Raw genomic sequence first — 26,833 nt, 5'->3', positions numbered from 1 at the left:
ACACAAACACACACCTGCATACACACGTGCACACTGCGCACACACACACACACACAAACATGTACACACACACATGCACACTACACAGAAACGTGCACACACACGTGCGCACTACTCACACACACACGCGCTCACACTACACACACACACACACACACACACACACACACGCTCACACTACACACACACACACACACACACACACACAAACATGCACACACACGTGCACACTACACACACATACACACGTCTGCACACACACACTAAGGTCTCGTTTGGGCCCCTCACTGCATTATAAAATAAAAGCACAACATAATAAAAGCACAACATCAACATAATCACTTCCTGTATTAGATTGTTTTGTCCATCTTTACACCGTCACTGTGTGTGCTCCCTCCACCTTGAGTGATGGAGATGCTTTCCAGCTCTCTCACAGTCACTCCTTGAGCTGATAAACTCACCTGAACCTGTCTGCAGAATGCGGATAGGTTGTCTTCCACATTTATAGGCTTATTGAACAAACTAATGTATGAGTTCTCTTTACACTTAAAAACACACGTCCCCCCTCCCCCCTTAAAATAACCTCATCTATTTTCATTGAATAAGAGTGCATTTATGTTTCTAGCAAAACAATACACCATCGTGATATGTCTTGATACACCTTACAGTGAAGGTGTCAGTAAATACATATATTAACATAATAAATAAGGTTTAATGATCTTTAATTCCAACAGTTCTGATCGGTCAGGAATAGACGTGGTTTTAAATATTAATAGCTATTTCCAGACTGTGAGCTAATACAGACAAGAAACCTGATTCTCCTTTACAAGAATTCTCTACATGTTTACAGTCAGGCAGGTAAACTCATTAAGATTAGTGTATATGATGGAAGAGAGTGTGCAAAACACACTTTTCTTTGTACTTTATTTTTGCACTTTATAAAAATTCACTGAATCAGCAGAATTTCAGTCTGAGTTGAATATTTACAGCAAATGATGAAAGAAATAAGAAGAAATGAATGAATATTATTTATTTATATTATTATTTATTGTATTTAATTAGATGTTCATTATTATGCACTGATTGTGGGAGAACTGGATCACCCAGATCGAACCCGTGCGTTCCACAACAGTAGACAACACTGACTACTGAGGTGGCGCTGAGAGCTCAAGCCCTCGCATTCATTCAGAAGGAAAAAGTCAATTTTTCCTTCAAGATGAATGACACATTGAAGACGTTTTTTATCTATAGGATAAGTCCAATTATTCACTATATGTGGGATAAACCGGAGCTCCCGGAGAAAACCCATAAACCACCTTACCACCTTACCACTTTACCACCTCGTCATGGCGGCGAGCATAGAAGAGAAGCACCTGCACATGCAGGACCTCTGTCTCGGTGGTGCCATCAGGTGACCTTTGACGGCGGAGGCGATACGCTCTCCGACTGCCGGTTTACCCCCTTTCAAGGACACTAGCACCCACATCGCATTGCCCCACGTCTTAATCAGGTCCCGGTAAATGGCCTTTTCGAGGTTTTCCAATGCTTCTGGGCTGGAATCGAAATCGAGACCCTCGACTTCGGCCCACGTTTGTTCAAAAAGGCGCTGGATGATGTCCTGGACGTTTGAAAGGGTCCAGGTCACTTTTGCCTTCTTGAAGATCCGCGTGACCAGCCTCTCCAAGATCACCATGACGCAGTTTTTTTTTTGTTCGTTCCGCATTCGCCGTGCATAGTCATCACGACTCTTCGTCACGGATACCGGGGCAGACGGTGCAGCGATTGCCAAAGGTTTCTTGGCCCTGGGCTTAGTCCCCAGTATGGCGTGTCTCATAGTGTCGACGAGGTCGTTGGACTGAAAGATCTGCCACCATCTGGCCAGACACAGGAAACCGAGCACCTTCCGCTGCAAGTCGGCGCGCATGTTGGCACGTCTCACCGGCTCGGGGATGATCTCTGGCCCATGTGTGATGTGTGTGTAGAGGAGATCACTTAAGACCTTTGTGAACTCCAAGACTCGACCGGGGGCAATGTTTATGAGTGGAGCGCCAAGTCCCAGAAGATCGCGGTTTTCTGGTTGTTTCATCAGATCGTTAATCTTCTTTGTAAGAGACTTTGCCGACTCCCGGCTCTGAACTTTGGAGCCCCGGTGGAATCTTTTTCTCATCTGTGCCACAATGCGATGGATGCACGTTTTGGCAAAGCACTTCGCCAAAAGCTTCTTAATTTTGCTTCTGATGCTTTTCTTGGAGCGTTTGCTCTTCTGCGCCGACGGAGTCTGTCTTAGAGCATCTTCGGCGATACTCCGAGCAATTTCTTCCGCGACGTCTTCAATCTCTCGAGAGTTTTGAGACTGCAGCAACGTGTACTCAGAGTCCGGCATGTCAACCAAGAGAGGTTCGGTGATGTCGTTCAACTGCTTTTTGATGATGATTGTGACATACATGATGTCTTTCATCTCAATCACGACGTCCGACGAAGGCGTCGCCGCATGGCGGACTTCGGCGTCTGAGGGTTCCGGTTCCACATCCGATTCCTCGCAGATGGTCCTCTGCTTGCGCGGGCGAGGCGAGAACACCGACTTCATCTTGCCGATGAACGCCTGGCACATTTTGCAGGCGTGCAGAATCATGCTGTTGAGTCTGCTGGGAGGAGTGAGGCGCTGGACTATGCCCTCAGGGCTCGAGAGGGCACTTCGGACACTCTCCGAAACCTCTTCAGAGATCAATGTCGTCAAGCTTTTGGAGCTCGGACACTGAACCGAGACGTCGACGCCCAGAGCTTCGGCAAAACCATGAGAGATTGTGTCGCCCAGATTGATTTGGACGTCGTCCTCCGACGCCAGGGTCCTGCTCCCGAGAGATTTCAGGAAAGCTTTTGTCAAGGCCGCTGTCATGTCCAACAGCAACTCTCCCATCATGGTCATAGTGGCGTCGTCGGGGCTGCCGGATTTCAAAAGTCCCCACTGATCCGCCGTCATCCCCTTAAAGAAGGAGTTGAGCAGCTTGGAAACAATGCGACGGACGTTGAACTCGGGCATGATGGCTTCTGGCTGGGAAGTTCTTGATGATACCATAATGCTGATTTATGGTCAATTCTTGTCGATGCTTCGTGGTTTTTGGAGAGAAATTCACTGCTTCTCTCAGTAGATAGTCTGATGAGTGAAAATAATGGTTAGTTGCAGCCCTAATTATTATTACCTAACATGTAAGCTGCATTTAAATGTTGAGGCTCATTTTAACTGCTTCATATACTGTTGGGAGGTTTAATCTAAAGCAATGCATTCATAAACTTCATACCTCTTTCTCTTGAGACAACTGCTTCTCTCAGTCGATGTGTTTCGTCTGATCGAGTCTTCAGATTCAACTACAGTTGTGTGATTCTGGGACTCTCTCCTGAATGTTACTCCTTTATGATGTCACCGCTCCTTTAATCCATCAGTGTTCCATCTAGTGATGTCACATGCAGTGATGATGTCACCACTGCTGTGATGTCACACTCCTTTAATCCATCAGTGTTCCATCTAGTGATGTCACGATGCAGTGATGATGTCACCACTGCTGTGATGTCACCCAAACACACAAACACACACCTGCACACACACGTGCACGCACACGCACGCACACACACGCACGCACGCACGCACGCACGCACGCACGCACGCACGCACGCACGCACGCACGCACGCACGCACGCACGCACACACACACACACACACACACACACACACACACAGTGGAGACCTTCAGCTTTGCCTTCTTAAAGAAGCTTTTCTCTTTTTAATCACGACATCTCTCCTGTTCTATGTGTCAGATCACTTGAATATATTTGAACACTTTATTTCAAGTAGGAACACTCAATTTTCTGTCTCATTTGGATCCTCATTGTATTCTTCAATGTGCATATAATATAAACGTACCATTTAACACATTCCTTTTGAAAATGCACAGTACACATTGATAGCCCGGGGAGTTGAATGCCATTTACAAAAATCGCGACCGGCAGCCGCTCACGGTGACTGATTGAATTAGAGCCGGCTGGAGTTGCTTTTTATGCCATTAAGGTGTGAATGCAATGAGCTCAATGGATCATTTCAAAAATGCTTTTAATTGTGGTGCACTCATGTAAAAACTGCCTAAAATAGCAACAGGTGAGACCACCAGTTTCCTCCTTAACAACCTCCAACATAGACGACATGCACGGCAGAAACAAGCTGCCAGTCGTTGTAGGAGGAACCAACTATTACATTGAGTCTCTGCTGTGGAGAGTCCTGCTGGATACAGGGGTGAGTACAACTCAGATACATCCTCCGTTCATCCTCTCATGCCTCTCTGACACTGTTTATCTCATTTTATGTATTCATCTCTTATTTCTCTTCACCCATTTTTTTATACGTAAAAACGAGGTCCACATTAAACCAGTGTGTGCTACCTTCAGTGCTTAGTGATATTGTAATAAAAAAAAAATGTGACTTTGGTTTAATTTCTCAGTTGCCAAGACTTTTAAAGGTCCCATATTGTAAAAAGTAAGATTTTAATGTCTTTTATTTAAGTGTTTTATAAATACTGTGAAAGTATCGAAGCGCTCAATATACAGAGAAATACACACAGATCGTATTCAGAAATTGTGCGTTTGAAACAAGCCGTTAGAATTTCTGTCCATTTGTGATGTCACAAATCTACAATATTTAGACCATTCACGGTTTTAAATGTAAACATTCTAAATGTGTCCCAGTTTATTCCTGGTTGCAGTGTATGTTAATGACATCAGCTGACAGGAAGTAAACATGGACCCAAATTGTTGCCAGGCAACACAATTCCGTTGCAATTCCGTTGAAATGCACTAAAACGGAGCATTTCAGACAGAGGGTAATTACAGGTATATTCAAGCACACAGTATGAGGAAAATAAAGTTTTTTTTTAACATTACAGCATGTAAACATGTTCTAGTAGAAACACAAAATACAAGTATGAACCTGAAAATGAGTGTGATATGGGACCTTTAAGGGCTGTGTCTTCATGTTGCTCTTGTATAGCATGCTATTTCTGACTCAATTCACTGCTCTCTAACAGGACATATTAATATCTTAAGGATGTGAAAGTACAAGTTTAAGAGGAGCATTTGAAGGCCAATGCTAAATGAAAATGTGTCTCGCTGCAGCAGGAGAACGAGGAGCCAGGGGACGCAGGAGACGGGGCTCCAAACAGGAAGCTGGAGCTGGAGAAACTGGGAGGAGCTGAGCTACATAAGCGACTGGCAGAGGTGGACCCCAAAATGGCGGCGATGTTGCACCCTAACGACAAACGCAAGATAGCCAGGTGATGCAGCCGGTAATGTCTGCAGAAACTAACTTATACACTAAAACAAGCACACCTTGGGATAATATGGTGTTTTTGTGTTATATGAGCGGCTCACAATATTGTTGAGTTTTTTTCATGTTTTGTGCGCGAGATCCTGAAGGACCATCGCTCTGTCTCAGGCTGACAGTCACAGTATACGGCCTCCATCCAGTCCACACTGACAGGACGAGTGTTTGTTTACACACACACACACACACACACACACGCACACACACACACACACACACACACACACACACACACACACACACACACACACACACAAGGCTTGATGAGTCGCAGTCAGCGGACTCTGGTCTTTTGTGCGAGCAGGTTAGGTTACCCTGTTCTTCTGGATGACAGGAGATGACAAGAATAATCTTTTCTTCATAACCTCAGAGGGCAGCGAGGCACGGCTAAAGGGACTTGCCTGGATTTAAATCTCAGCGTCACAAAAGTTTGTTTAGCCCCGGCTGAATGTTGAAATGTGTGTCGGTGAGAAAAAGAGTGATTTGTTTTGCATCTTGTGTCATCATTATTTACATTATCCGTTGTTTTATCTCTTTTTCTTACCCTTGTCTTGTCTTTTTGAATTTATTGCTGCTGGTGTGTTAATCATTTAGACTAGACTCTAAATTTGCGCCTTAGAAGGGAGGTTGGGGATTTTCATTTACACTGGATTTCATGGATGAGTGGATGTTTAACTCATCTAATCTCAGTGTATCCACCGAGGCTTGACATACAGGGACTGGGATGTGAACTCATAGTATAGTGGAGATCTGGAGAACAACAAACAAAAATAAGAAACTTGTTTGTTAGGTTGTGTCTACACAGTGGAAAAAAAGTTGTTTTATTTAACCACAACAACTCTGGTTGTATGTTTGTTATCAACAGGAGTCTTCAAATCCACGAGGAGACCGGCGTCTCCCATAGCCGCTGGCTGGAGGAGCAAAGAGGGCAGGAGGGAGGCGATGGGCTGGGGGGGCCACTGAGATACCCAGACCCCTGCATCCTCTGGCTGCACGCTGACATGGACGGTGAGGAGGGAGGAGTGTATGGATTTCCATTTTTACTGTTATTGCTATTTATTAAAACAACAAAAATGACAATGTTGCTATGGGAGCTTCAGCGCAGAATGAAATATCATTTTACGTGCGACTGTCTTATTATTTTGCTGGTGTTATATTCGTCCTTCTCTGTTCCCCTCCAGCTCTAGACAAGCGGTTGGATGCTCGTGTAGATGAGATGTTGTCTGCTGGACTCATAGAGGAGCTCAGAGACTTCCATGTTCGCTACAATCAGCAGAAAGTCCAGGATGACAGGTCAGCTGCAAAACATGTCCACGCTCCTGAACGAACACAGTCAACCTGATCCTGAATTAAATCATCTTTAAGTGCTTTCAAATGTTGTCACTGTTTCAGATTCTGTCTGGATAGTTGTTAAAAACATCGGGATTTTAGGAGCTTGTTTGCCAGTTATTGTGATAAGGGGAATCGTGTCAAAATATAAGTGTCATATGATGCAGGGATTACACATATTTGCTGAAAATCTTTTGTAAAAAAGAATATTGCATAAATTGAATGAATGCATGAAAAACGTTTAAAAAAAAAAGATCAAAATCAATGCAGCAGAATCAGATCTATTATGTTTTTATTCCATGCATTCTTCATCCTTGTCAAAACCTGGCGCCTACATTACCCACAATGCAACTCGACCGCCAACAGTTTGGTCAAAGATGGTCGTGTCTAGAAGGTAACCCACAAATTGCAGAAAACCTTTATTTAACGTTTTTATAAATAAAATGCAACATAAAAACTATTCCGCATTCTACATTTAAATTATATAATTGTCTGAACCCCTGGTATACTGTATGTCGTATATAGCGAGACTCGCTGTCCACCAACCTATCCTAACCTTAACTATTAAAGGTCAATGCCTACCCTTAACCATTTTGCAAGAGATTCGCAAATTGTGGGTTACCGTCTAGACACAACTGTCAAAGATTCGGGTGATTTTCATTTTCAAACTTGTAGTCGACACTGCAGTTTATCGGACTTTGTGCAGCTCCCTCTGGAGACAGAAAACTTACACATACGTAACCTCCAAAACCTGCAAACAGACTTTGATGTGTAAAATCAGCGCAGTTCACCTTTAACACCCCCACAATGTTGCGTTATCCTCCCTTTACAAAGCCAAAAACATTCTGGTTACACATGGCTTGTGTTACTTGCAAGTCTTTAAAAATATTTTTTACCTTTTTTATAATTGCAGAAACAACCAAAATCCACCCTAAAAGATACAGAGTGGGGCTTTGTTATGTGGGCCAAAATCGTGCGTCATACTTGGGCTTTGGCCCTGTCGTCATCTATCGGCCCTATTAGGAGGATTCAGTGTCCGTGCAACAAGTTCAAGATCACATTCTCATCTTCCTATCTAAATGAGTGATCTAAACATCCAGTCTGGATCCAGACTCAACTCCTCTCTTTCATGTAACCAGGGCAGTAGGAGTGAAGTGAACTCGGTCAAGCAGCTATCCAGTTATTTATTTCTCCTTCCCAGTCTGACAGGTCACTCTGTTCTCTGCGCTGTTGTTTCCCAAAGGCCTGCAGACCAATTTAGATACAGCCCACACTGTTGCGAGTTTTTAGCTCAGATGGGACTGATATTTCTTCAGGATGTCCAGTGATTATTAATAATTGCGGAGATAAGCCCCCCCTTCATAGGACATTAGAGCTAACAGGGGAGTCTGGTGCTTATTATTACCTCAGCGCCTCACATTGAATGGACATCCTGGTGGAACAAATGACTTATGTTGTCTGTTAAAGATGCTATTTGAAGATAATGGTAATATGATTAAGATTGATATTTTGCCTTTTCGCACAAGTCGTCCCTGACATTTCCTTAACATTAACCTCATGACCGGTAGCAGACTGGAGCTACGTCACTTTTTCAGTGGTATAGACTGCACTGTTTCCTGTCCTGGTTACAAACAAATGGAGCATGGTAATAATTACAACTAAAGGACAAAACTTAAAGAGTAAAACCAGCCCTATTTGAAAAAGACTTTTCTTATATGTTCTGATGTGCTTCGCTGACGACTGAAACAGATCCAGTGTGTGAACGCTGCTGTGGGTCTCTGTTGGCAGCAGATATTGATATTGTATGTGTGTGATGGGGTGTGGCTGCGGGGAGTTGATGCACTGGTGGAACGGTGCCCAGGAAGCTGCCAATTCCCTTCTTCCGTCCCTCCTTTCTTTCATCACCCCATCCCACCTCATGCACCAGCAGCCTCCTCCTCCTCCTCCTCCTCGCTCTCTTCATCCTCTCTCTCCCTCCATCTCTGCCACTATTGCCCTCTCAGCAATCTGATCACCCAAGCACTTTACTCCCTCCCTCCCCCCTCCTCTGTCTGTCTGTCTTTCTCTCCTTCACCCTCATGTCTCCATCCCCGGCTGGCTGCTGTGGCCAGACATCAAGGTCAAATCTCTCCCTCCCTTCCTCTGTCTTTCTTTTTCCTCCCTCCATTGACTCTACATTTCCTGTGCTCTGTTGCTATTCTCAAATTTCTGTCTCTGCCCGTCTAGCCAGATTTATTTTTGTTATTTCCTCCTCTTGTTTCTGTTACAAGTGTAACTTACGGACCAAAAATAGGGGATTATTCTTATTATAATGTTTGCTCTACACTTGGTGTTAAGGAGGAAATGAAAGCGCTCTACATATGAGACAACATTGACAGCAAGAACGGTGAATTATAGGTAAAAAAAAAGTCAAAACAAACGATTAGATAAAAGCAAGTAAATCAAAGTCAGTTCAAAGAAACCTTGAATATTATTAGAAGAATACAATTCACATGCAAAACATCCTGCCCATGACGCAATTAGAAATCACTAACAACATCAGGCCTGTGGGAACATTACAGAAAGTGCTCTGAAATTGCAGTTTAATTGTTCTTATTTAGTATTTATTAGGAATGTAAACAGGGATATGAACCGATAATGGGCTCTAAATATATACAGAAGAACACTTAGCTCATCTATTTCATGAGACAGGTGCGTAGGAGAGGGACATACTCCTGCACACTTTTTAACTTGCAATAATACATTTATTTGCGACGTTTCAGTGCTCGACCTCCATCAGGCAAATGATTAGTGACAATGAGAAGCCATCCTAAATAGGGAGTGGCTGTAAAGTCTGAAACCAATCACATTCCGCACATACGATAGGAAGGCATAAATACCAAACATCAATTAACTATATAACAGTCTCTAATATCATACACGGAGCTATAAAAGTAAAAAGAAATCTGTAAAATAACAGTCAGAAATGTACCCTAAAATCCTTACATGGTCCGATTACCTTCAAACGCCCAAAGGATAAACTGCATTTTCTGAAAGATACATTTTTAGGTCTACGTCTGGCACTGAAACGTCCCAAATAAATGCATTATTGCAAGTTAGACAGTGTGCAGGAGTCTGTTTGCAACTTTTTTATCTGCTCTGAACATTCAGCATACAAACACTGATTTGTGATCTCCATCCAAAAGTCAATTTAGAAATCATAGGGGGAAAAAAAAGATCAGATTCAGACTTTTTTTCTTCAGTAATCCAGCAATTGTTGTCTTTTCAATATAGTAGTATATTGTATAATACTACTAACGATTAAGTAGTGACTAATCGACTAACCGTTGCAGCTCTACTCCAGACCAACTTTACATTCATCTGGGCCTCCTCTCATTATAAACACCACCTCCATCAGTCTCTACAGAAAGTGTTCCATTAAATAGGTGCAGACTTGATCTTTCATCCATCAGGTCAACTGTTACGATCAAATTTTTGTCTTTTTCTTTTAGCAGTAGAAAGAAAAATGCCACCACAGCCGACCCCTACTGTTTTTGTAATCACTCTAAATTCAGAAAAGGTTCAGGTCATTGAACTTAACACGCACACCAATTGTGGAGCTATTACTAAAAATTTTGGAAAGGTACAGCTTGGGCCAGAACAGGCAGTGATGCTCAAATTGGGGTGATATGGTCTGGTATTAATGGAAATATTCTGTCTTTACTGTCTGACGAGGTAACCGGTGGGCTTCTGCCCCAACCTGACGTCACTCCGGTCGGGCTACAGTCCCGGCACCCTAGGGTCTCCCTGCCACTATTTTTAATGCCACTCTGTCAGTTTGTCCCCCGGAGGGCCTCACATCTGCTCAGACTGATATTCTTTGTTCGGGGAGGGAAGCAGAGATAGAGGAGGAGGAGAAGGTGAAATGAGTCACCACCGGGTTGTCTAGAAATGTCAAGTTAGAGACGGAAACTTTTTTTTATTGATGGATAAAGTTTTGTTTTCTCCTCTCCTCTCCTCTCCTCTCCTCTCCTCTCCTCTGTCCTCTCCTCTCTTCTCCTCTGTCCTCTCCTCTCCTGCCCTCTCCTCTGTCCTCTCCTCTCGTCTCGTCTCATCTCGTCTCTTCTCCTCCCCTCTCCTCTGTCCTCTCCTCTCCTCTCCTCTCCTCTCCTCTCCTCTCCTCTGTCATCTCCTCTCCTCTGTCCTCTCCTCTCCTCTGTCCTCTCCTCTCCTCTCCTCTCCTCTCCTCTCCTCTCCTCTCCTCTCTCCTCTCCTCTCCTCTCCTCTCTCCTCTCCTCTCCTCTCCTCTCCTCTCCTCTCCTCTCTTCCCCTCTCCTCTCCTCTCCTCTCCTCTCCTCTCCTCTGCAGTCAGAACTATCAACATGGGATTTTCCAGTCGATCGGTTTCAAGGAGTTTCACGACTACCTGACCGCTCCTGAAAGCAGCACCCAGCAGGAGAAGGACACACTACGAGACAAAGGTCAGAGAGATACTTGATCAAAGTCATACCCGAGACGGTTTCAGATTGGTGGTCTGGTTGACTGATCAACCAAAAGATTTTTTTCTCCTGTGTCCTCTTCATCTATAACAGCCTCCTTTTAACTCTTTCTAGGTATAGAAGCTTTGAAGATTGCTACGAGGCGCTACGCACGCAAACAGAATAAATGGGTCCGTAACCGCTTCCTTAAACGTGAGTACTCAGCTCATGTGGTGTGTGCGTGCGTGCGTGCGTGCGTGCGTGCGTGCGTGCGTGCGTGCGTGCGTGCGTGCGTGTGTGTGTCCTCCACAGTCCAGTTCCTTAGCAATCGGCACTCTCTTTAACAAGCTGGGATTCATGCACTCCATTAGAGGCACAATAAGCCTCTCAGACACCGTGTTGTGTTACAGGTGTAGTGTGTTTGTGTCCGTGTGTCTGTGTGCACAGCAGGATTGGGGCGATGTCACTTTCAAAACAATCATTACAAGTGAATTGCTTTTGCTTTTTTTACTCATCACATCTTTTTTAGTAAAGCTTTTTTATTTATTACTTTTACTTGAAAATGCATTTTTCTTCTTCCTGACTTTCCTAAGGATTCATTTTGTACGAAACATTTACAGCCTCTTTAATATTTTCTTATGGTTAAATGAAGAGTTCAACAGCGAAATATGCTTTTTTGTCTTTCTTGCTGAGAGTTAGATGCGAAGATTGATACCACTCTAATGTCTGTATGCTAATTAGGAAGCTAGATTCGGGAACTTATATTAACATAAATACTGGAAACAAAGGGGAAACAGGTAGCCTGGCTCTCCAAAGGGAACAAAATCGGCCTCATTTTGTGTGTTAAATCCGTACAATAACTTAAAGGAACAGTGTGTAACATTTTGGAGAATCTATTAGCAGAAATATAATATAATATTCATAACTATGTTTTCTTTAGTGTATAATCACCTGAAACTAAGAATCGTTATGTTTTCGTTATCTTAGAATGAACCCTTCATATCTACATAGGGAGTGGGTCCTCTTCACGGAGTACGCCATGTTGCTAAGCCATGTTTCTACAGTAGCCCAGAACGGAAAAACTAAACTAGAGACAAACTAGAGAGAGCCTTTTGAGGTTTTACGTTACCTGAAGGCCACAGTAGATTCTCTGACACACTTGTGAAACTGCGGTAACGTGAGTTGCAGAGTGCAAAACTGTGGTACCGCCAGCCGCCGTCTGACTTCCGTTGCACCTAAAGTAGTGTCATTATGGTGAGGATGGCCTCTAAGCGAGGAGAACGACCACGGTTTTGCACTCGGCGGCTCACGTTACTGAGTCTTTGAAAGGGAGGAGTGAGCGGAGGGGTACCCTGCAATCTGCATCCACACCACTAGCTGCCGCCAAAACCTACACACTGTACCTTTTAAATGTAAAAATGACAAATTGTCATTGCTGTCTTTTACAGGGGTAATGTGCCCATAGAGCCAGGCTAATTATTTCCTGTCTGTAAGCAATGCTAAACTAACCATCTCCTGGCTGTACCTTTTAAAATATAGCGTACATTTATGAGCAAAAAAAAATAAATAAGAACTATTCCTTTTGATAGGTTTGATTTTTTGCAACAAGAACTTTCATACTCAAAATGGCATGTTGATTTGAAAACATGACTATGTTTCCTTAAAAATAAAAGCGCATTTGATAGCATTATATATTTAAATTGTGGAAATCACCAGATTAATTTATTCACTGGCACAGAATTGGATTAAATTTTCTGCACCGTGTGTGTGTGAGCTGCTGTGACGTTGCAGAGGGGATACTGTTTCAAGATCCATCTCCAGTGTACACCTGCAGCTAAGACGCTTTAATGCTTTTCTTTCCAGCACCAAGTCCCTTGTGGCACCAAATGTATAGAAATGAACTATAGTGGTTGGTTCTGGCACTGCAGAATGGATAAATGGATTCAACACAGCCAAGATCAACCAGTGTTTGGCAGGTGGTGATTTCCCACCCTGGTCGCAACCCCTGGAAGTCAGACGTGTTTTAAAATGTATATAAAGGCCGAGTGTGTTTCTCCGTCCCGAAAAGGAAACCTGGCCTTAGTGTCCCACCAGCAGTTTGCCCTGTAGTAACCTAGCCGCCTAATCCTGTTAGGCCCAAGTGGCTTAGGCCACGCCAGGCCCTAAACCTCAATACCCCTCTTTCTGACTGCCCGCTGCACGCACCATATGGTCTTCATCACATGTGTTCCTGCGCTTTTACATATGCAGTAATCCGTCTGAACTTGTCTTTGCTTCTGCGCATGCATGTGTCTCTGTCTGTGTGTGTTGTAACTGACCTTGAAGACCCTGCTTATAGACTCAATTCAAAACAATCCGCAAGACGGTTCACCGCAGCATCAGGCCTGACAGTGCAGGTGGCAGCAGATGAGATCAGCTCTCTTAAAAGTCTGAAACTCTTCTCTATATCCTATGAATTCTCCCAGGAAAAAAACTTAGTGGTTATTACAGCTATTGGTTATGATATGGTATGCGCTGGCACTCCTCAAAAAATCACACAAATTACTATGAAAGTGTCCATGTCAGTCTTGTTCAGTCTTATTTATTAACGAGTCCATTTTTGAATGTCCTTTGTAACAATAATACATTTTATTTACCACCTCTGTTGTAGAGATTTGGAAATATGAGAACAAAGATCAGTCAGGACAAGAAGAAAGAGCCTCCTACAGCTCTCCAAACAGAAATACCTGTTGTAGTTTCTGCTATACAGTTCACACAGCAGCAGCAGCTACAGGGATCTGCAGAAAACTACTTTCTATGTTTACTCTAAAGTTGTATGAGGTACTTAGTATCCATAGTCAGTGTGTTACCTACAGTAGAGGGCGGGAAGCTCGCCCCCAGTTTGGAGAAACAGACAGGAGTTAACGCACGGGAGCAAAGCAATGTACCGCTGCGAACGGGGACTTCAGCGAAACGTAGTTTAGCTACCTGAAAGAAAGGCTCACCTGAAAAAAATCGATATTCGTTTAAGTGTTTTTAGAATATTTTCACTTGCCGTCAGACAGCCCTTTCCAACAGCGAACTGAACTGAAAGTGACACTTATCTATGCTTATCTATCGCTTTGCTCCCGTGCTGGTACTCCTGTCTGTTGCTCCAAACTGGGTGCGTGCTGACTGTCATTTACTGTAGGTAATACACTGATTATGGATAAGTACTTCATACAACCCCACTTCAAAACACCTGAACTATCCCTTTAAGGTGTTAAAGGGGAAATTCTGATATTTGTCAACCTGGGTTTTAGTGGGCGTTCAGACAGAAATCAATAATTTAATAACAATAATTTAATCTTTTGTCTTTGATCTGAGCAATGAGCTCTTTTACAGCTTTCAAAAAAAGCTTCAAACTCTTTTCTTGAGTCCGACTGAAAGTGAACTTGCAAAGTAGTCCCCTGGAAGTCCATGTAGCTGCTGTAGTGAACTAAATAGCAAGCTTACATCTTTCTAGTATGATTTCTGTTAAATCTGTGTTTTTTGGAAAGTGGTAGGAAGCTTGCTCCCAACAAACATTATTCTTGCTGGAGTCCATGTTTCCCAAATCTCTACATCTGAGTGGGTGAATAAAACGTAATGTTAAAGGTGCTCTATACGATATCCAGAGCATTAATATAGCATCAAGCAACTATTTGTTATGTAGAGATTTAGAGGAGTAATGTCTACCTGAGCAGAGAATGAAGTCTCTCTCCGTCTGTGTGTGTCTACGTGCTTCTTCTTCTGTGCTTCGTTGACATAGCCGCCATACATATTTGTGCATGTGAGCGTGCCCCACTGGCTGGCTCATGGCCGCTGCTCTGCACTGCGCTCATACGGCGATCCTCTCCAGGATCATAGTACCACATGTTAATATCTATTTCAGATGTATTTTTTCAGTGTCAGACATCCTCGTCCTTGTGCCCACCCCTGGCTTGGATCGTCCTAACCCAGGGGTTTTGCTCTTTAACCCCGCTCATCCCGCCTTTTCTGTCTGCATCGTCTGTGTTCACCTCGCTCCCTCGCTGTGACTGCTGACCTCTTTTCTGTTTCGTCTGAGCCACACACACACACACACACACACACACACACACACTCACACACACATGCCGGCAGGCCTCAGCTGAGCTGGCTAATCTCTTGAAGCATTACAGAGCTGCCGGGAATTTGCCCCGACCACACAAACTCGGGCAATGGGGTCACCGGGGGCTACGCAGACCAACCCAAGCACACAGAGACTAGTGGGTCAAAGGGAAAGACGAATTGGAGATGACAGAGGGCCTCAGTCAGGCAAACAAGTCGGTCAGAGAAGCTAGAAAATGACCTGAATGATGTAAATATACAGAACGCTGAATCGTATACCTCGAAGGTACAAGTTTAACCCGGTTTTACGGAGCACAGATTTTAACAGCGACTGTCAGTGAGGGAGCAGGTGGGTGTTCGGTATCTTAAATACATTTCAACTGGATACAGGGTTCTTGATGGACTCAACTGTGGTTGCTGTGGGGATTTAAGCGCCAGGTCAGCAGGCTCAAATTAAATCAAGCTTAATTTGTCTTGCCTTTAAGTGCGTCTGTATGTGGGTGTACGCTTATGGTCTGTGTGGATATAGGGGAATGGTTAATTAGTAGATTTAATTACCCATAAAGAAAATGGTAATTTGAGGTTATATTAATGTTAATAAGTGCCGCATTTTATAAAAGTTTTTTTTTTTTTTTTTTTTAATTCCCCCAAAGACATGCACACACACACTCTGCCTGTAACCAGGATATGCAGGTGTAGTTTGGCTGAGGCCCCGTGAGTGTTAAGTAACAGGGGTGTATGTATCTTTTAGTCCCAAGAGAGAGAAAGAGAGAGAGAGAGAGAGAGTGAGTGAAGGATGGAGGGAGATGGAGAGAGACAAGAGCGACACATGGGTAGCTGGGTGGATGGAGAGTGAAGGTAATCTGATCTAGCTGGGGCAACAGGTGTGGGGCGAGTTTACACACCCCTTGTTTTCTAGCAAGTGCGAAGCTTTCATGTACGCATACACACAAACGCAACCTCCTCCCGAGGGGTTAAAGTCAAGCCAGGGTTGCGGTCGCCTCAAAGACCTCTCTGTCACTTCCACTACAGAAGGTGGAGAGAGACAAGAGAGGGCTATAGATATAGTATTCGGTACTTTTCCATCCTTTTCCAATGAGTGGAAATGCCAGAAATTGAAAAACAAGAAAGATAAGAAAAGGGTTGCCACTCCTAGAGAATCCCCCCATGAATAAAGAATAAAAATAGCAACAGTGTCGTAGGGGTATGCGACTGCAACGTCCTTGGTTCGAGTCAATATTGTCAGACGTTTGCTCAAAACTTGCACAGCATTTTAATGGAAACTTAAACCTGCAATAACAATTATTTTTGGGGGGGTAGCAGAAAGAAGCTGTGAACACAACATTGACATATCATCACCCTTTTAGATTAATATGGCAAACTCACTATACATCCAGACGTTACGGGGCAACATTAGCATTCATTTGGAGTCATGTCCTCCTTTACACCTGGCATTAAAATGCATCTCGTATCCAGATTGTATCTAGATGTGATTTACACCACTGCTGGAGAGAGGCCGTGCGTAATGTGCAGACACACCAGTCTCAAAACGCTGCCGTTTAGGGGGAGAGGGCCTGCAAACGTGAGGTACGTCTAAACTCACACGGACAGAGTGGCAGTGATCTCTCTGCTCATGGCAGTCCAGTGACCGGAGGAGCGCTGGGAGTGCGCTGCAGATTGAGCCAGATTAAGCTTCGAATTTTCGCTGTTGATGAGGCCTACTACCGAAGCTCTGGAGCCCAGAAAATGGTACTCCATACAGCCCTAGCATTACATATTTCCGCACATGTAGTTGTTGTATGTGGATTGAAAATGCAATTGCATTTACACTTGTGTTCAATGTGGTCACAATGTGACCACCTCCTGAGGTGGTTTAGATCGGATCAAAATCAGTTCTCAATGCGTTAGGTTGCATTTACACCTGTACTTTCATGTGGTCAAGCGTTATCCGACTGCAATCCGATATCCCAAAACACACTTAGTGTCAGGTGTAAAGGAGTCTTTTTGTGTCCACTCTGAATACACGTCCAGTATTCACTCTTCTTTTAGCTCTGTTTTTTTTGTGTCTACCAACCCCCTGTGGAAAAATTCTCTCTTTAGCAGCTAAATGCTCCACTTTGTTAGCTGGTCGCTAACTTTGTCTACCTGTTGGTGCTGGGTATGTAGCGTATCTAGTTTTCAGAGCTTTTTGTCTAAAAGCAGCTGCCTGCTGGATCCAAATACGCCGCCGTGAGAGTGGTTAGAGTGAACCGAAACATGGAGCTAAGATACACTAGAATGCTCTGTAGAGCTGAATGAATGATGAACTTCTCACATCCAAGCACTCATGCAATCCATTGTTGAGAAATCTAGAAATATTGACTATAGCAGCTTTAACAGATGAAGGGTGAAGGAGAAGAAGCTCCATAATGGACGGAGTGACAGATAATATATTGGGGGATTCCCTTCAGTCGTAGCTCACCGATCAGCCAGTTCAAATGAATCCTCAATTTGGCCGAATCCTCAGAAAGATCTTTGACCTCTACTTGACCTGCTGCAGAAACATAAACAACAGAGAACGAAGGAGGTGAGGGAGACAAAAAGTGGAAGAGGAACTATAGGAAAGAGGAAGGAGGCTGTTGAGTGAACGGAGGCAGCTGTCGTGTCCCAGTGTGGACGACAGCCAGAGAAGCACAGCTGGGCCGGAGGGGGGACGGGGGACGGGGGAGGGGACGCTGGTAGTTGAGTTTTTATAGCAAAGCACACACTGGCGCACATCCTCACTTAGCAAACACAAGGATGACGCAGCAAATGACTCCTGGCCCGTTTGTTGCAACAGGTGGACTACTGTTTCAACACACACACACACACACAACACTGGCAAGCAGCTGCCCAGCGACAGGAGATGCTCTTTCTTGTTGGCAAGGCGATCTCCCCTGTGTGTTTGAAAGGCAACGTTCACTGTGTGTGTGTGTGTGTGTGTGTGTGCGTCGACCACCCTGCTCTTTGTCCCTTCAGAGTTTCTTATCAACCCTCATTCACTACAGAGTGGATTAGCAGAGTTCAATTTCACCAGATCCCAAACAAGAACAGTGGAGGCGGAGCGGGGGGGGATTCCATCCAGCATCTGGCAACCCACCATACACTCTCCCCCTTTTATTTACTACTCTGCCCAGTGGGAGGTTGGTGGTTGGAGGGCGGGGGGTGTTGATAAAAGAGATAAAAACAAGAGATAAAAGAACAAAGTAAAAGAGGGAGAGATGGCGGGACAGGAGGTGAAGTATTTGTTAGAGCACCTAAAGGAGAGAGCTCCAGCTCTGCGTCTGGTATAGGTATGCCAGGTGACGCTCGCCGCCCCCACCTGCCTGCTATTGTGCCACAACACACAAAAGACTTCCCCTCTGCCACACAGAGAAACACACACAAAGTAACCACACTAGTGAAACCTGAGGCTTTGATTAACAGTCACTGGTGTTTTTTTTGACAAACACACACTTAACAAATTGTCTGTATAAACACACACTGGGAAGCAAAATGATGCAGGTGCAGGAGCGCTTAGACGTTGCCATGAAGGATCTTTGTGTTTATTTTGCTTTTGTCAGCAATTCAATTAAGCAGAGCCGGCCCTCGACAGGACATTAATGAAATACATCACATGTTTTGGCTGACGGTGAATTAAACCAACGGTATGCAAATGTAAACCAGAGGGAGTTGGAAAAAATGCAACTCGTGCCAAGAAGCAGGCCGGAATTTAAGTTCATACTTGTCAGGCGTGGATGTGTGAAGACTCTCATTGTTCCCACACACACACTCCTTCCTCTGACAGAGTCAATGCAGTTAGTTACAGTATACAGATGACCAAGTTATACAGTTGCCGCTCTGTATTCCTCTGTAATGATGGAGCCCCAGACAGTTCCCAGCAGAGTTAGTAACTCCAGTCTGTTGGGCGTCTGCTGCAGTCCAGTCTGTGTGTGGAAAGGATTAAGCCATAATTGAGTTGTGCCTTAAAGGTTAATGGGATTCATTTACATGGAGTATGTGTTCTTAACACACTTATTTTGTCTGAAAAACTGCTCCTGACTAGACGGCCCGTTCTCATTCCCAGGGCGTCAAATACCGAGGCTTTGTCACGGCCATTGGAGTTCAATACCGCCGCACAACGCGCCAGTAAGAGACGCACCGGGCTTTCCATTAACTATAATATAAACCCTTCAACAGCAACAGTAAACGGCTCAGAGAAAGTGCACCGGGATTGTTGTGACGTAATTTAAAAAGCTGTTTGTGTCCCGTGCGTCACGTTACAATCAGCTGTTCGTTCGTGGCCCGTGTTCACAACATTCAGTGTCATTTTCACTGTACAAATGTAGTAGTTTTAAGTCCAACCATGTAGTTCTTTCCTAAACCTAACTATAATGTTTTTGTTGGCTAATCGTAAAGTGACGCAAATGCTAACTATAGTGATTTTGATGCCGAAAATAAAGTGACGTCAAGGGGCGGTATGTGAGGAGAGTGTGCTTTGTGTCCTTTTTTGAATTGTTAGCAGCGGTGCTGATGACAATGTTAATCGATCAGTGGTTTTGTCCACTGCTGTTGTCACGACTTAAATATTTCAACAACTATGTGATGGATTGCCTAGATATATTTTGTACACACATCCATGATCCCCAGAGGAGGAATCATCCTACTGACTTTGGTGATCCCCAAACTTTTCCTCTAGGGCATGTAGCCACCAGAGTTACGGCGTACTATAACTCCTTAATGCAAAAGTATAACTCCAGCTTCCAGTAAGTCATAGTTTCTTGAAATGATTTATTTGCCCTTTATATTCCATTCTTCTTCATTTTTTATTTTCTGCTCACATATTTTACAACTCTCTAAATGTATTATGCATGCATAAAAAAACATGTTTGAATACACTTTCTCTACAAGTTGCACATACACACTCTTTTCCTGTGCATCCTCTGTGTGTGTGTCTTCAATCAGTGCAGGGCAGTGACTCTTGATGCAGATGGGCAGACAGATAGACACAGACAGACAAGCAGGGCAGGACTGGTGCTGCTGTTTAGTGCTAAGGCCCGGCCTGGAGACTGCTGACTGATGCAAAATAGAAACGCGGGGGTTGAACAGTTAGAGGGAGGGAGAGAGAGTGAGTGAAAGCCGAAGCCAGACTGATGGAGAGAGAGAGAGAGAGAGAGAAGGGTGGGAGGAAGGAGGGAGGGAGAGACATTATCGAGCCAGTGTGAGTCAGCAGGTTGACAGAGCTTCAGGGTGCGGCTCCAGCACATCACTGCTACTGTAAATTTCCCACTCTGTATTGGATTCATCCTGAAGTCCACCTCATCCTCTCCGATGTAACATCACTCACTTTTGGAGCCTGTTTGTTTCTTATTAGATGGAAAATAATCAGCTACATAATTAGGAAGTCAATATACTGTATCTCACCACATTATGAATCAAACGTGTAACCTCTTTGATATAAGGGATGATGCAGTTTTTTTGAGTGTGAAATTGATCAACAAACTGGCTGTCTATGAGAAAACCTCAGCTCAAATACACTGTAAAGACATTTTGTCACTTAACACAGCTTAGCGGTAGTAGGTAACGGTCAAAATGCAACCTTTCCATTAAAAATAAATAGTGGAAGCACAATCAAAATGTTGGCGTTGAAAAAAACAAAACGTAATTACTTAATTGGCAGCTTGTGTTGGCCTTGTAAAATAAATAATGTATGCTAACTACTGTGTGTGTGTGTGTGTGTGTACTGTAGGACCAGGAGAGAACGTGCCGCTGGTGTATGGCCTGGATGTGACGGACGTGTCGAAGTGGGAGGAGACGGTGCTGAACCCTGCACTGCAGATACTGGACAGTCTCAGCAAGGTGGGGCCACGATAGTGTAAACTAGCTGCCTCCTGTCAGCAGCTTTCAGCAGCCGTTGGGATAAAATCATACGTCTACTTCCTTCTTTACCGCCTTTTGTTCCTGTAACCTTCATCATTAATTTCTTTTTTATACTTTGTGTCAGTACATGTCGTTGATACATTTCCTTTCCTTTCTCTTATTTAAACAGCTTGACGCAAGTTGTTATCAATTTTTATCTGTCACGAACAGATAACACATTGCATACATAAACAAACAGCAAAAAAACTAAACAAAAACAAACCAAAAAAGGGAAAAGGTTTCATTTCATATCTCAGTTGATGTTTCTACGGATGCCAGGACTTTCTATTACAGTTTCATGTATATTACCTGAAATATCTTCACAAAACATGATCCATTTAATATTTCATAAAATTTGTTATGAGTCAGTTACCTTTATGTAGTTTAAATTACATTTATTTTGAATTTTCCAACAACTTTTTCATTCTTATTGATTTTTTTAAATTCAATTTTCCCCTTGTTTACCTTGGGAGGTTCCAACTTCTTGTTATTTGTTTGAGTGCTGTAATTCTCAGGATCCAAAAAGATATAACTATCATTTTTTCATTGATTACTTTGTTGTTTTTTTTTCCATTGCTTTTGTTTTCCTTCCTTTCTTTCTTTTTTTTCCACCACTTTATTTGCCTCTTTTACCTCCATTTGTTCCCATCTTCCTACATCCATAGTTGTTCCCCTCCTTGTTTGCTTGATTACTTGGAAATTTTACGTCCTTCACTCCTTCCTTTTCCGCTTCCTCTTCTCTATTGTCACTTTTTCTTTTACCACTTTACCTCTATACGTTACATGACTTCCTTCCTTTCATGTTCCTGTTTACCTCTTTTTTCTTCCTTTTCCATCTCAGCCTTACGCTACCTTATCCAACTCTTCCAACCTTTCCTTCCTGCTCCGTAGGTATCACTAAATAGATAAATCCATTATTTCATTAACACTCTATTAAAGGAACCCCTGTGGAGTTTTATGGAGGCATTATGTTTTCGGGTTGTTCGTCTGTCCGTCCGTCCGTCCCATTCTCGTGAACGTGATATCTCAGGAATGCCTTCAGCAAATTTCTTCAAATATGGCACAAACGTCTACTTGGACTCATGGAGAAGCTGATTCGATTTTGGTGGTCAAATTTCAGGGTCAGTGTAACCTCACAAAACACATTTTTGGCCACAACTCAAGAATTGATATGCTGAAAATTATGAAAATTTCTCATAAATGTCCGACAGGATAAAATGATGAAGTGATGACATTTACAGACATGGATGTAAACTGCAACTTGACTGGTTGGCCGAGGCATGCAACCGCGAGGCGGTAATTCTAGTTGACCTCTTGTAGGAGGAAGGTTTTTCAATTTCAAATTTCAATTGGGTTTTCGGTTTTGTTTGTATCCTGCACATAAGGGTGCATGTGCATTACCCACATCCTGCTGCCTGTTTGATACTATTCTGATGATTGACAGTTTGTGGCAGTAACGTGCCAACAAACACAGCAATACACCAACAAAGGCAGTGATGAAGAAGCCTGCTAGCTAGTAAACATGGATGTAAACAAGACACAAACGCACGCAATATCATCCAAGGGTTTTTATAGTCTTAATTGGGATCAATGGATATTTTTTTAATAATACAATCATTAGAATTACTCTAAAACATATAATAATCTTAATATAATTATATGATATTCATGCTTACTTTTTATGTTCCTCAAATTTGTAAACTTATGTTTCCTTGCATTGGACAAACCGTTTGCGGACTGTGAAAATAATTCCAATCTTGAGAGTTGAGGTAAGAGAAAAGCAAAAATAAAAAAAAAACATGGTGAATCCCAGAAATCAATGAGTACTAACAAAATAAGAGCAAATCGTGAATACCAACAAAAATAACAGGGAAATTTGTTCGTATATCGCCTCCTGTATGAGGTCCAATGTCTTTCAGTGAGTAATATTGAACGGATTTGTTTACAAGAAAACTCTACAGTGCACATCTAACCCTAAAAAAACCCTAAAACTAAAAATGTTTTTTACAATCAATCAGAGTGAGGAGCCATCTATTCAGCCAATCAGAGTTCAGGGGGCGGAGCAGAGGAACAAACGGAGCCGCCATACATGTGATCTGTGTGACAAAGTGATCATCGGTGACCTGGAGTGGACAGGTGAGGCTGTCGACTCGCATCATACAATTTCATTTTAATCTCACAAAATCATGTGCCATTAATTAATGTTTGCGTTTAGTCATCAAAATGTAAACGCTGTAATCTCTTTCAGATTTCTGTGAATATTTATACCATATATATATTTACTATATATAGTGACAGTACACACCTTATGTCAAGAAACCATTTCTACTTGGTATTATCTGAGTGGAGGCCATAAACAACACTTCAGTTCACTTCAAGGGCTAAGGTGCTTAAAAAGACCACAGTGTCATAAAGAGTGATGACAAACCTAATCGCCTCTGGGACTTAGTTTATCTCGTGCACGACTCATTTGGGATCATGATTCACTGAGATGAAACAATGTTATCTCGTGCCAAATTATATCCAATATATCTCTGTTTATTTTTCTCTACCTGCAGCTCACCTGAAGTCCAAAAAGCATCACTATCATGTGAGGAAGAAGAGGAAGTCTGATCCAGCCTGTGACCAATCCCAGGTTTCCGCTGCAGCTCCCGTCTCTTCTGTGGAAAGCGTCTCAAAGGACTCTCGTGCTACTGTCGCCTCGGGCTGCACCGAAACCTCTCAGGAGTCTTCCCCAGACGCAAGGACAACACACAAGGAAGTACCTGTGACATTTCAAGAGTGACGCAGACTCTGGACTACGTACATCTTCATTCAGGTTTCCACCACTGTTCTGCAGCACCAGCTGTCTCCTTACAGTCCTTATGGGGCTACTTTCTTGCTTCCCATTGAGTCGAATCGAACTGTTTTTTCTCTCTAATCCTGCTGCTCAATCTTCTTATTCGTCAGGGTAAAAGAATGGAATCGCCGACCTTCTCATTCCTGTAGATATGTAGGAATGAATAATACTGAATGTGGATAGCAAAGAACATATTTGAAATACCGCAAAACATTTTTTTACTTTCATTCATAGTTGCTCAGAGTGTGGATCCTTGAAGCGATTCATTTTTGTTGTAGAGATGCTGAAGGTCGGGACAATTCAACAGTATGGACTCAAAAGGATGAATTGGACTTTTGCCGCATGCAGCCAAAGAACTATAATTTTTAATAATATAACATATATATTTTCCCCCACTGCCTATTATAAGAGAGAGAGTTATTTTTCTATTTTAAAATGAAACAATCTTTCATACCGTTTCATACCATCTTCCATTTTGAACGTGTTAACATTTCAGGATGTACGTTTTTGTCCTTGTCTTTATCTTAACCACCATGCACTTTTAACGTCATCCACTTGGTTTTAAACATGTTCAATAAACCAGAATCTTAAAAGTTCTCTATTCAATATTCAGAGCATTAATTTAACATCAAACTACTATTTGCTGTGTAAAGATACAGATGAGTAATGTCTACCTGAGCAGAGAAGTCGCTCTCCCTTTTTGTGTGTTGTAATCTGAGCTTCTCTGTGCTTTGTTGACATAGCCCGGACAGCTGTGCGTGTAGTGCATGTTCGTTCATGTGAGCATGTCCCGCTGCTTTCATGCGCCAGCTACAGCTGATAACGCCGTCCCGACTTATGGCGTCTTTGTGGAAGTGTATCACCCACCCTCCGGTTCCCCCCCCAGGTAAACACTGTTAGCTCTGTCAGCACTGTTACTGTTGTGTGCACTGTTAGCGGCTCAGCTGTCGCCATGTTGAGAGCCGTGGAGGCAATAGATATACTCTGAAATTCGTATTGAGCACCTTTTAATGTTTCTCAACCAATGGAGGATTATGTGTTTTGTATCACAAGGTTTTCACATGACATCAGCAGTAGTTTTACCTTTAACTCACACATTGGCATACTTACACAGCACAAAGTGTTAACCCGCTGCCACCTTCTTTTACTCATTAAAGTCAAGATGAAATGAAACATACCTTTTTAACCCTTTTAGATCACATCCCCGGTCATATTGTGCACCTATTTAACAATATATGCCCAAAAAAAAGACAAAAATTCATATTTTTATATCAAAATCCAATCATCTTTTCCTCATTTAAACAAAATGTGATGTGTGCTTACAAAAGCTGGTACCAACCAGTGGGCAACTCCGGGGTCTGAAAAGTGAAGTCAATGCAGAAGTGCCTTAAACGTGCATTCTTTCTAATAACCAGCAGGGGGCGACTCCTCTGGTTGCAAAAAGAAGTCTGATTGTATAGAAGTCTATGAGAAAATGAGCCTACTTCTCACTTGATTTATTACCTCAGTAAATATTGTAAACATGAGTTTATGGTCTCAACTGCTAGTTTCAAGTCTTCTTCAATACAGCATGATGTTCATTTAGTAAATTATGGTCCCATTTAGCGTCAAATAGACCATAAAGCAGGATATGCTTTAGGATGTGGCTACTTTGTGATTGACAGGTCGCTACCACAGTGTTGTCCGGTCTGGGAGTTGTCTGTGTTTTCATCTTTAACCCTTTCACAGTGTGTTTTCAGTTCATGAAAGTTAATTATAACCTTTTTTTTGTCGCCTGAAAATATGTAAATCAGTGTTTGGTTGTACTTAGCTCCACCCTCTTGTGTCACTTCTGGTTGCAAATAACCAAGATGGCGACTGACAAAATGCATAACTCTAGGCTTCAAAACGGCAGTCCACAAACCAATGGGTGACGTCACGGTGACTACGTCCACTTCTTATATACAGTCTATGGTACCAACCTTTTTCAACCAATAATATCATGACATCCATCAATCAATCTGCAACTTTTAGCAACATGGGAGGTGTGCATGATGCCACAGTCCTCTAGCTCCCAATCGCGCTACAAGCACTTTTTAGCGATCCAATCAAATGTGAAGGATTTGATTTAAATCCCTCTTGTTACTGTATATCGCTCAAACATTCTGTTTCATTGGGGAATACTCATGGTACAGAAGCTAAAGATGCTCTAACTTCCGTTTCACGGGGACTTAAAATCCGTTTTTCTAGCTCATTGTGTGATAATAACTAGTCACCTGATTTGAGCTGTTGTCTGTCAGTGCAGCTTAGAGCTGAGCTCATTTCTGCTCTGACAGTGGTATAAACCGCCGGCTCAGGCTGTGAGGAGAGAGTGTGTTTTCACAGCAGTGTTTACAGGTCTTTGTTTATCCAGCGGCGTGTCGTACCCCTTTCAAACCAAGGTGTGCCTGCCTGCCTGCTGCAAAACCACTTACACAATACCTGGCATCGCTCCAGCGGCCTCTGTTGGCGCTCCCTTTCCCTCTCTCTCTCCCTCTCCTCACCTGCCACTTTTTCTTCTCACACTCCCCCCGCCTCCCTTTCTAAGTATAAAGACAATTGTTCCACATTCCCGGCTAACACTCCATCATCTCTTTCTCTAAGTCTTCAGTCTTAGAAGTATTCTTTCAGTATGTGTTTTGTTCACAGGCTCCCACTGTTTGACCTCATCCACATGACTAAAAATATTTCCAACCATATAATAGCTGGAAATGTGTGTGTGTGTTTGTGTATGTGTGTGTGTGTGTGTGTGTCCCACATTCTCTCTTTCCAAACTGGGTCAGGCCTCAAGCTTACTGGGGGCTTACCATACAGTAT

General features: G+C 43.0%; 1 protein-coding gene and 1 long non-coding RNA gene across 3 annotated transcripts in view; one reads left to right on the top strand and one right to left on the bottom strand.

The window, feature by feature from the left end:
* trit1 (tRNA isopentenyltransferase 1) overlaps positions 1 to 24,599 on the top strand; it is a 48,134-nt gene extending 23,535 nt beyond the window's left edge. The window contains exons 3-11 of one of the 2 annotated variants that reach the window (XM_037795379.1): positions 4,187 to 4,285; positions 5,164 to 5,318; positions 6,234 to 6,376; positions 6,550 to 6,661; positions 11,045 to 11,157; positions 11,290 to 11,367; positions 20,990 to 21,099; positions 23,178 to 23,295; positions 23,718 to 24,599. In XM_037795379.1, the coding sequence (XP_037651307.1) occupies positions 4,187 to 4,285; positions 5,164 to 5,318; positions 6,234 to 6,376; positions 6,550 to 6,661; positions 11,045 to 11,157; positions 11,290 to 11,367; positions 20,990 to 21,099; positions 23,178 to 23,295; positions 23,718 to 23,944 (1,155 nt within the window). In that variant the 3' untranslated portion in view covers positions 23,945 to 24,599. Of the gene's footprint in view, positions 1 to 4,186; positions 4,286 to 5,160; positions 5,319 to 6,233; positions 6,377 to 6,549; positions 6,662 to 11,044; positions 11,158 to 11,289; positions 11,368 to 20,989; positions 21,100 to 23,177; positions 23,296 to 23,717 lie in introns of both variants that reach the window. The other variant, XM_037795378.1, reaches the window with a different exon arrangement.
* LOC119503540 lies at positions 1,016 to 23,002 on the bottom strand. The gene is made up of 3 exons (XR_005210334.1): positions 22,991 to 23,002; positions 21,922 to 21,931; positions 1,016 to 1,324 (listed from the first exon to the last, which is right to left on the bottom strand). It is a non-coding gene; the product is annotated as an uncharacterized LOC119503540 (long non-coding RNA).
* Positions 24,600 to 26,833: the final 2,234 nt, after the last annotated feature.

Source organism: Sebastes umbrosus, chromosome 15 (assembly GCF_015220745.1).
Source record: "Sebastes umbrosus isolate fSebUmb1 chromosome 15, fSebUmb1.pri, whole genome shotgun sequence".
Taxonomy (NCBI): domain Eukaryota; kingdom Metazoa; phylum Chordata; class Actinopteri; order Perciformes; family Sebastidae; genus Sebastes; species Sebastes umbrosus.
This window is presented reverse-complemented; position numbering and strand designations above follow the sequence as displayed.